Below are 11,627 nucleotides of genomic sequence, written 5' to 3'. Positions count from 1 at the left end.
GTTTGGGTGGATTCATGAGTGGTGCCTGAATAGTATATAGTATAGGACAACTTGTGACAGGCTCCTGTCTGCTCCATCATAGGACATATACCTGAGGCTCCTCCAAGAGATCCAAGACATCCACAATGGGGTCCATCGCCTGCCAGTCACCAGGGTGGGAGAGACAAGCACTGAGAATGAGCCGGTCAGGACACCCTACATCCTGAATTATCAAGGGTCATGTAACAGGACAAGTCCATTATCTTCATTCACACCAACCATGCCCACAACTATTGCATAATATTGACAATGCAGATTTTCTTCTAATTACTGGAAATCAGAGAACATAAGTAGTAAAAACTATATTATACTCAGTGGATAAGTGACTGATTATAATAAGAAGGGCACTGTAGGTGTGTGGCACTGCCAATAACCCACCTATGTATATGCATGGATACACGTGGAATGGGCACCGTGGGGCACAGAGAAGAAGAAACATCACCTGCTAAGAGGGCTACTACAGACTTCTGAGGGATGTCTGTCTATCAAATAGCTAGAGGGATAGTCAGACAGAGGGATCGATACATAGATTGATGACAGATAGACAATAGATGGATAGATGTATAGATAGATAAATAGATAGATAGATAGATAGATGGATAGATAGATAGATAATAGCTAGATGGATAGATAGATAATAGATAGATAGAAAGATAGATAATAGCTAGATGGATAGATAGATAATAGATAGATAGATAGATAGATAAATAGATAGATAATAGCTAGATGGATAGATAGATAATAGATAGATAGAAAGATAGATAGATAGATAATAGCTAGATGGATAGATAGATAATAGATAGATAGAAAGATAGATAGATAGATAGATGATAGATAGATGGATAGATAGATAGATAGATAGATAGATAGATAGATAGAAGATAGATAGATAGATAGATAGATAGATAGATGATTGATAGATAAACTAGATAATAGATAGATAATAGAGATAGATAATAGATAGATAGATAGATGGATAGATAGATAAATAATAGATAGATATAGATAGTTAGATAGATAGATAGAGGGATAGATAGATAATAGATAGATAGATAACAGATAGATAGATAATAGATAGATGATAGATAATAGATAGATAGAGGGATAGATAGATACAATAGATAGATAGATAGATAGATAGATAGATAGATAGATACAATAGATAGATAGAGGGATAGATAGATACAATAGATAGATAGATAGATAGATAGATAGATAGATAGCTAGACAGACAGATAGATAGATAGATAGATAGATAGATAGATAGATAGATACTGTAGATAGATAGATAGATAGATAGAGGGATAGATAGATAGATACAATAGATAGATAGATAGATAGATAGATAGATAGATAGATAGAGGGATAGATAGATAGATAGATAGATAGAGGGATAGATAGATAGATAGATAGAGGGATAGATAGATAGATAGATAGATAGATAATAGCCATAAGTAGAGGGACTGTGTTACCATGCACTGATGGCTGACCTCCTCGCCAGTCTCCTGCCCCCTGTGCTATCACATTGCCAGGCTTCAATGCTTACGTGCCGGCCCCCGCTGCAGCCCCGTTCTTGCTGCCGGCCCCCGCTGCAGCCCCGTCCTTGGTGCCGGCCCCCGCTGCAGCCCCGTTCTTGGTGCCGGCCCCCGCTGCAGCCCCGTCCTTGGTGCCGGCCCCCGCTGCAGCCCCGTTCTTGCTGCCGGCCCCCGCTGCAGCCCCGTCCTTGGTGCCGGCTGTGCTCCCCCTCGGCCGCTGGCTGCGCTGTACCGGACGCTCAGTATTGCCGGTAATGCCAGTGACGCCGCCGGTCGCTCTCGCACGCTGCTGGCTATGGGGATCGGGTGATGGAGGGATGCGGGGGCTGCTGCCGATCACTCCGGCCGGCTGGCACTGTGCCCCGCTATGTACAGGCACTCATACACAGAGAACACTTGGGATAGGACGCGTCCATTCCAGCTGGGGCTCCGCCGCTCCCTCCTCACTGCTCCTCTCCATGTGGATGCAGCAGCTGCAGGTTGGTAAGGAGAGGGGCACGGCAGCTGCAGCTCTCCACCAATCAGCGCTCAGGGCTGACTCTGGTTGCTAATGGTATCCACGTAAATCACAAGGGATGCAGCCAATAGGAAGCGTGAGGAGGCGGAGCCGAGGACGCGTGCACAGGCTGCTGCAGGGGAGTGAGGGGCAGAGACACACCGGAGAGGGACGAGAGAGAGGGCGCCTGGGGCGAGGGGAAGTAGCTGTCAAATGCTCGGCTCCTCTAAGCAGGGCTATCAGTCGGGCTGGGAGAGTCATGGCGACCACAGCGTCTAACCACTACAACCTGCTGAGCTCCAGCGCCTCCATCGTCCATGCGGAGCCGGGTGGCATGCAGCAGGCTGCGGGATACAGGGATGCACAGACTCTGGTGCAGAGCGATTACACATTGCAGAGCAATGGGCACCCTCTGAGCCACGCACACCAGTGGATTACGGCTCTGTCTCACGGGGATGGAGCACCCTGGTCCACTAGTCCCCTGGGCCAGCAGGACATCAAGCCCACAGTGCAGCCCAGCAGGGAGGAGCTGCACAGTGCGGGCACCTTACAGCACCAGAGCAGAGCTCCTCATCTGGTGCACCCAGCACACGGGAACCACCACAGCGCAGGGGCATGGAGGACCACCAGCTCAGCCCACCTGCCCAGCATGGCCTCCACCAACGGGCAGGGGCTCCTCTACTCCCAGCCATCCTTCACGGTCAATGGCATGATCAACCCCGGCTCCGGGCAAGGCATGCACCACCATGGGCTGCGGGAAGCCCACGAGGACCACCACGGCGACCATGGCCACCAGCAGCAGTCCCAGCAGCAGCAACAGCAGCACTCCCAGCTCCAGAGTCACCACGACCATTCGGATGAGGATACCCCAACTTCTGATGACCTGGAGCAGTTTGCCAAGCAGTTCAAGCAGAGGAGAATCAAACTGGGATTTACCCAAGCAGATGTGGGGCTGGCCCTGGGCACCCTGTATGGCAATGTCTTCTCCCAGACCACCATCTGCAGGTTCGAGGCCCTGCAGCTCAGCTTTAAGAACATGTGCAAGCTCAAGCCTTTGTTGAACAAGTGGCTGGAAGAGGCGGACTCGTCCTCTGGAAGCCCCACCAGTATAGACAAGATAGCAGCTCAGGGCAGGAAAAGGAAAAAGAGGACCTCCATTGAGGTCAGTGTAAAGGGGGCTCTGGAAAGCCACTTCCTAAAGTGCCCCAAGCCCTCTGCCCAGGAGATCACATCCCTGGCGGACAGTCTACAGCTGGAGAAGGAGGTGGTCAGAGTTTGGTTTTGTAACAGGAGACAGAAAGAGAAAAGGATGACTCCACCAGGAGGGACTCTTCCGGGGGCAGAGGATGTATATGGGGGCAGCAGAGACACACCACCGCACCTTGGGGTGCAGACTCCTGTGCAGTGAGCCCCAACACTTAGAACTTTGCCTTTTTCTACTGAGAACAAAGCAGCTCCTGGACTGTCAGACCCTTGGTGGCAGGTGTAGTGATGTGTTACAGGAGACCCCCAGGCAATGGAGTAGAGTGAGTATACCCCACATACATGGCTGGGCTGATGTAGATAAAGGAGCCACCCAAGCCTCCATCCTAACAATGGTGACAGCAAGAATGATGACTAGTGTGGAGCCCTCACTTACAATACTGACTTTATGTCCGACTCTAAATTTGCACTGTAAGGAAATTGAAGTTTACATGAACCATTCAATGAAGATTTATTCCTCCAAACCCCCCATGAATAGACTGGCGGGCGGTCACTATATCCAGGCAGCATTTGTAGGGTTAATGACACCAGGGTACACAGTGCTCTCCTTTGTTTTAAGTTCTTTATGTGTTTGTGGTCGTTTGTTATAAAAGTTGTGTTTTCAATTTTGTGTTCTCCTTTTTTACCCGCCCCCCTTTCCAAAGGGAATCCCCCCCAAAATGCAGGTAGCTTCCATGACATAATCCAGGAATTCCCTAGCCAGCTCCATAGAGTGTCATATATATGCTCCTACATAATGGAAATAGCCCATAAATACTGGAGGAAGCCTCATTTCCAGGGTCCAGGCACAGAACATGGGAGGAATAGGAAGAGAAAATCAATGTGTCCTCTGATTGCTTCATTTTACCAAAGAGGCCTGAGGTCCTGAGGAGGAAAAGGTTAAGTGTACCCAGAATAATTGCACCCGACGATCGGTGCTGGGGATCACATTGGCAGAACAGAGCACAGGTTGTGATTACTTTTCCTAGTGGTATTTATTGTATTATTTGCTGTTTTTCCCTTCTTCCCAGATTCTGCCGGTTTTCCTTAGCATTTTCAGCAGATGTGAGTCTTAGAAGGGTCTTGCTTTCATCTATTGTGGGAAAGGGTCTGGTGGGACAAAGGATCTCCCCATTTCAATCTCCATTCAGTGCGTTGTCTAGAAGCTGAATTCTTGGACATTATCTTGGAAGTAAACCTAACAAAGGCTTTAGTGGCCAGAAATGAGGCTTCATTCCCCCCCAAGATTAGTGAGAAATGACATAGGACAAGAGTGAAGGGAGCATCTAGGGAAAATGGCTCAGCTGACTAGCCCACCAGTACCCATGGCCTGTGTGAGGCTTATCCCGCTCCAAAAGGGTTAATTTTTGATGACAAACTTCATTGAAGTGTTCCATGTGTAACCGAAGAGTGGGCACCCTGCTCTCCGGGGTGCTGCGAGTGTGGGCCACTCTGTAAATATGCTGAAATGTGTCTTATAAATGCAGAAATAGTCTAAACCTTCATTTTGTCTATGTTTTTTAATGCTGCCCAGGGAGATATTTTTCATAAAGTGGCCTCTGCCTCATGTATATTTATTTCTTCAAGAAAGATTCCGGAAACTTTTGTTCCTTTTCTTCTTATTTTCTTGTCGGTTTTCTGAAGTAGTGAATGGAATCTATATAAAAATGTACATTTTACAAACTCTCTTTCTGGTCTATTTTGAATGTGCTCGTGGGGAGAAATAAAATGCAAATTTCCTTCTATATTTATGTTAAAAGAAGATTTTATTATTTACATAAAAATACCGAAGAGCTATTGAATCCTAGTTCTTTTCTTATGTCATATACCCTACAAAACACATCCTTAATAACCCTCCATAAAAAAAACCTCAGTATTTTATTATTTCTTATATTCAGATGTGGTGGATACTTTTCCGTTTTCTGCACAAAATCATGAGAAATCTTTGGTTTTACGCGTTTTATCTAAACGCAGAAAAGTGGGAAATTAACAATGAAATGATCGAAAATGGATATTAGGGGAGAAAAACAGTAGTAAATAGCGATAACATTGCACAGTGTGAACTGTGACATTGTCCCTACAAATATAATGTATATACCATAGGCCGATTAATATCTATAGAATTATTATTGTTGTTTTTATTATTTTAATCACATGCTACCATGAGCGATTGGTGTAATAGATTGAATGCGAGGGAAGATTGGAATCTACATTGTGGGTTATTATATTTGATCATCTTTCCTAGCTTCAGTCAATACTACACGCGTTTCAGATTCAGCTAAATGATCTTATCAATAGTCTGGGAGGAAAAGTGTCAGAAAGAAGAAGTGTTTGGTGACCGCAGAGATGCTGAGGGGAACATGTGTAAGCTGAGGATGGATCTCAGTGCTGGGGTCAATACCATCCCGGGGACCACAGGCTGCATGTGCCCTCTGCAGGGGGCTGCCCTGGACCAGAGCAAGGCAGGGAGTACTAGGTGCCCCTCACCCAAGCACTGGCCCTGATTGATGGGAGCCTGGAGCTCATTGTATAGGGCAGGCTGTAGGTCATGTAACCACATTGTGTGTGTGTGTGTGTGTGTATAGTGTATAAATATATGGTAAATATGTGTATATATATATATATATATATATATATATATATATATATGGTGTCTAGTGAATATATATATATATGGTGTCATGTGAATATATATATATATATATATATATATGTTGTATATACTATATATATGTGCGTGTGTAGTATATTATTATATATATATATATATATATATATATATATATATATATATATATATATATATATTCTCATTTACACACATGCATATGTCTGTACATATTTCCATATGTTTATACAGTCGGTATCGGCGTTGCTGATGGATCTATTAGTGCAGCATAGAGATCCATTGCAGAATCTGGTCTATACAGTAGGATCTGTTCTGGTAGGACTCTATGGCAGGCTCGCATTGTGTTGCACTGTACATTGTTGCGCTGTCGCGTGCACAGGCCTTAGGCTGGCGGCTCTGGGCTGTTTGCTGGCCATGGTCACAGATGGTGATCAGTGCTGGTGCCCTGGGCATGTTGTTAGTAAACAGGCGCTTGTGGCTTGGCGGTGACTTTGTGTTGTGCCACCAATCTTCCTGGCAATGTTTCTTTACTCTTCACAAGCCAAAGCCGACTTTGTGGCTATTTATTGTTCTAATTCCAATGGGAATGAGGCAAAAGAAAAGTGAAGAGAAATCGTTATGTAAAATATAAGGGGAGAATAATAAATTGCACATAAAGTATTTGTATTGCCACATACGTCTATTATCTGTTTTCATGTCATTTATTCCATCCATCGATCTACTGATTTTTTCTTTTATCTTTTTTTTCTCTAATATCTATTTCTTCAATATATATTATCATTTCTATATATCTGTTATCTATCCTTCTGTGTATCCACCCATCTACTTATCTATTATTTCTATCTATCTATATATCTATCTATCCATTTATTATCTATTATCTATCTTTCTATAATCCATATATATATATATATATATATATATATATATATATATATATATATATATATATATATATATATATATATATATATATATATATATATATATATTATCTACCTTTCTATCGATCTATCTATCCATGCATATATTAACTATCTGTTATCTATCCTTCTTTCTATCTATATCTTATCTATCTATAATCTATGTATCTATGATCTACTTTTCTATCCATCTATCTATATATCCATGTATATATTATCTATCGGTCCATCATCTATTTATATCTTACCTATCTATAATCTATGTATCTATTATCTATCTATTATCTATCTATTTATTATCTTTCTTTTTATCCATCTATCTATCTATCTGTTATCTATATCTCATCTATCTATTAGGTGTCTATCTATCCATTTGTCAATTAATCATCTATCTCTTTCTATCTATCACTTATCTATCATTTATCTATTTATCTATCTATCGATGTCTCTTGCTACTTTAAGTACTCACAAAACAATCTTTAAAAAGTAATGGAGAATTCGATAGAAATCTAGTAATTGTAACAGATGCTAACAGTAGATTCAATGTAGATATGTAAATAGCGCTACTGAAAATAGGAAACAATCTTTGTAAATTATATTATTATTATATTAGTATTCTTATTGATGTTGTTTTTAATAATACCGAAAAGCTGCAATATTTATAGAACCAACAGAATCCGGCTTCTTTTAATTACATTGTCATAAATAAATTACATTGTACAACTTAGTTGCAGTGTATGGGAGATGCATTGGTCTAAAGTTTGCTATATATGAAATATACCTATTTTTTTTATTTAGTTCATACATTCATTTTTGTATGAGATAAAGACAGAAAAAAACATAACTCGAACTGTAGTTGGTAAAAGATTCTTTACATCAGATTCGTTATTGGGTTAAGTACACATTTATCGCCCGATATCTCCTTTTCCTAGAACTAAAAGTTTTGTTGAAATAATTGTCATAAATAAAAACAAACAATAATATTAATTAAATTATTGATGTTACTCCGGCCACTACTGCTAATAATAACGATAATAATATGCAACTATTGTAGGCTTCCCAGAAGTCTAGATTAGATCAGCCAAACTTTCCAGTAATTTCCACAGTGGGCAGAATGAGAAGTTGTGAGTGACAGACCAGCACTGTGGACGGGGCTCTGCACGGGGCGATCGCTGTCCTATAGATTAATAATGAATACGGGGACATGGAGAATTTGTTGCTGTTGTGTAATGACCTGGCAATGTGTAATATAGACATTCATTTATTATGAAGCAGATCTGCATCATCCCAGACATCACTCATGGTAATGTCCTCAGCGGTGCAGGCAGCATTGTTATCCCCCAGCCAACTCTATGAATGCCTATGGGACAAGAGATGTGTGTGTGTGTGTGTGTATCTATAAATATATGTGTGAGTATATATCTATATTTATGTAAGTGTGTGTGTGTATATCTATAAATGTATATATTTATGCGTGTGTGTGTGTGTGTGTGTGTATCTATAAATATATGTGTGAGTATATATCTATATTTATGTAAGTGTGTGTGTGTATATCTATAAATGTATATATTTATGCGTGTGTGTGTGTGTGTGTGTGTATCTATAAATATATGTGTGAGTATATATCTATATTTATGTAAGTGTGTGTGTATATCTATAAATGTATATATTTATGCGTGTGTGTGTGTGTGTGTGTGTGTCTGTCTGTCTTTATATATGTGTGTCTGTATATATGTGTGTATATATCTATATTTATGTAAGTGTGTGTATATCTATAAATGTATATATTTATGTGTGTGTGTATATCTATAAATTTATATATTTATGTGTGTGCCTATGTCTTCATATATGTGTTTCTGTATATATGTGTGTATATATATATATATCTATATTTATGTAAGTGTGTGTAAATCTATAAATGTATATATTTATGTGTCTTCATATATGTGTGTCTGTATATATGTATGTGTGTGTGTGTGTGTGTGTGTGTGTGAGAGAGTGTGTATGTATCAATATTTTTGAGTGTGTATATCTATAAATATATATATTTATGCAGGTGTGTATATATATATATATATATATATATATATATATATATATATATGTATATCAGTCTTTATATAAGTGTGTGATGTATATGTATATAAATATATTTATGTATGTTGGTGTATCTGTGTATGTGTGTGGGTAACTCTCTCTCTCTCTCTCTCTATATATATATGTGCTTATATGTGTGTCTGTATATATATATATATATATATACATATATATATGTGTGTCTGAGTGCATATATATACACATACTGTGTATATATATATATATATATATATATATATATACACACATACATACATATATATGCACACACACATATATATATATATATACATTCACATTCATATATACATACACATTCATATATTTACACACATACATACATACACACACATATACACATGTATATATTTTTACACACATATATACACATATACACATGTATATCTTTACACCCACACACACACACATACATTTCTAGATTTGCCCCTCATGTACCGCATGACTATATTCTGATTCTCTGTCGCACTATGATGCTATTTCTCTGTGTTGCTGCTGAGTGTGGAGCCAGATGTGCGAGTTGTATATTAATTACCAATGTGCCCAGCAAGAAATAATAAATTGCTAAGGTCAAATGGCCTTTACTAGGCCAAGTCTGCGGTGCCTAGTGTGGGACTCCCACCGATGGGGATGTGCCTGTTTGTTGTATCTGTGTGCATTATGTCTCCCACCCTGTGAGCCCCCTTCTCTGGGAGCAATGGGGAATATAATCCAGACGGCCAGCAGCTCGGTGCCCCCAGCCCACCCCAGCCCAGCCTGTGCTTTGCAGGAGTTGTGCACAACATCCATTAAGAAGCTAATTTGTATCTGATTGTCTGGGCGGGCTGGGGCGACTGGATAGCACTAAACATTCAAGCACACACGCATCACTGATTAACAGTATATATTAAATAAACTTGTTTGTACACATTGTCTTACCCCATAGAAGCACAGTCTTATTATTCTAATTACTGTAATTAGTGGATTGAAATGTTTTCTACTTGATTTAAGGCGACAGCCACTGGCTTTACATTTTCTGTATGAAAAGAACACCCAGTGCCCTGCAGAATGCAGACATAGAAAAGTAACAGATACCTGCACATAGTGGGAGAATATAGAGGTGTGGAGAACAGGGGCAGACAGATAGGTGAAACATAGGATAGATGGATGGATAGATAGGTATAGAGATAGATATAGAGATAGATAATAGATAGAGGGATAGATAGATAATAGATAGGTGTAGAGATAGATATAGAGATAGATAATAGAGTGATGGATAGATTTAGAGACAGATAGATAGATAATAGATAGAGGGATAGATAGATAGATAGATAGATAGATAATAGATAGAGGGATAGATAGATAGATAGATAGCTTTTTGGATAATAGGTAGAAAATAGATAAAAAATAGATAGACACATAGCTAATAGATTCTTAGCTAAATACATACTAGATACATAATATATAGATAGATGATAGATAGATAAACAGAAGATAAACAGAAGATAGATAGATCATAGATAGATAGATAGATAGATAAAAGATAGATAGATGATAGATAGATAGATAGATAGATAGATCATAGATAAATAGATAGATAATAGATAGATAATATATAGATAGCTAGATAGATCGATGGATAGATAATAGATAGATAGCTAGAGGGATAGATAGATGGATAGATAATAGATAGCTAGATAAATAGATAGATAGATAGATAGACAGACAGATAGATAGATAGATAGATAGATGTAGCAGAGATGAAATGGTCATTGTCCTGTTTATTTTGTGCACTGAAGCTTTTCTCTTATACTAACCCCATGGTAGTGCACTGTATATATGGCATATGTGGCATACACATGTCCCCTGCTATAACACATTTCCTCTGCTGACCTCCATACACCGCCCTATCCCCAATACCCCTCCTAATATCTCCAGGTAAATAGAAATCACTTATGCATCCGCATCCGATAACCAAATTGCTTTTTTCCCTCAGTGCACCTAGGTTTTGTGTAATTGTGTCCCACAAGCCTTAAATGAATGTTACTATTAATTGATAAGATCAGGTAATCAGACATTGCTTTTCGATAGGGAATTGTAATTAAAGCTCCAATCCCCTGCTCTCTCTCTGTACACAGTTTGGGGAAGTTCAGGGCAGTGGAACATCAGAGTGGAAGCTGGGATTATTTCTTTCTACTTAATTTACAATCGCCATTGATCAATTGTTGTTAGTTACCTGGGATTAAAGGGCCACAGAGCTGTACTGAAAGCTGAGGATCCTCAGCAGAGAGGACAGGGGCCTCAGAAGGCCTAGACCAGGGAGCAGAACCTTCAAGGTCTACTGTATGCTATTCATTATGTGCAAATTACAGTATACAAGTATCAATGACAACATACAACAAATTTATTGTTTCCCCATTCACTTTATTGGTTATTGATAGTCCATACTCACATCGAGCTCTGGCAATTAGGGTACATCTTTTCAGTGTTGTTATATATATGTATATATATATATATATATATATATATATATATATATATATATATATATATATATATATATATATATATATATATACTATAAATCATTAATTGAATATTAGCTTTAGGATTTCTTATTCTTCACTGTCTATGATTACAGCCCTAAATTTCCAAAGTCCAGTAAGCAA

General features: G+C 39.3%; 1 protein-coding gene across 1 annotated transcript; it reads left to right on the top strand.

The window, feature by feature from the left end:
* Positions 1 to 2,229: 2,229 nt before the first annotated feature.
* Positions 2,230 to 5,114, top strand: POU3F2 (POU class 3 homeobox 2). Its single transcript, XM_075338389.1, has one exon. The coding sequence runs from the start codon at positions 2,330 to 2,332 to the stop codon at positions 3,476 to 3,478; it is 1,149 nt and encodes a 382-aa protein (XP_075194504.1). The 5' UTR covers positions 2,230 to 2,329; the 3' UTR covers positions 3,479 to 5,114.
* Positions 5,115 to 11,627: the final 6,513 nt, after the last annotated feature.

Source organism: Anomaloglossus baeobatrachus, chromosome 3 (assembly GCF_048569485.1).
Source record: "Anomaloglossus baeobatrachus isolate aAnoBae1 chromosome 3, aAnoBae1.hap1, whole genome shotgun sequence".
Lineage (NCBI taxonomy): Eukaryota > Metazoa > Chordata > Amphibia > Anura > Aromobatidae > Anomaloglossus > Anomaloglossus baeobatrachus.
Note: the sequence above shows the minus strand (reverse complement) of the source record. Positions and strands in the feature narration are given on the sequence as shown.

What these genes read in the sequence shown, in the direction of transcription:
- POU3F2 (XM_075338389.1), top strand. Translation starts at nt 2,330, where the DNA reads ATGGCGACCACAGCGTCTAACCACTACAACCTGCTGAGCTCCAGCGCC.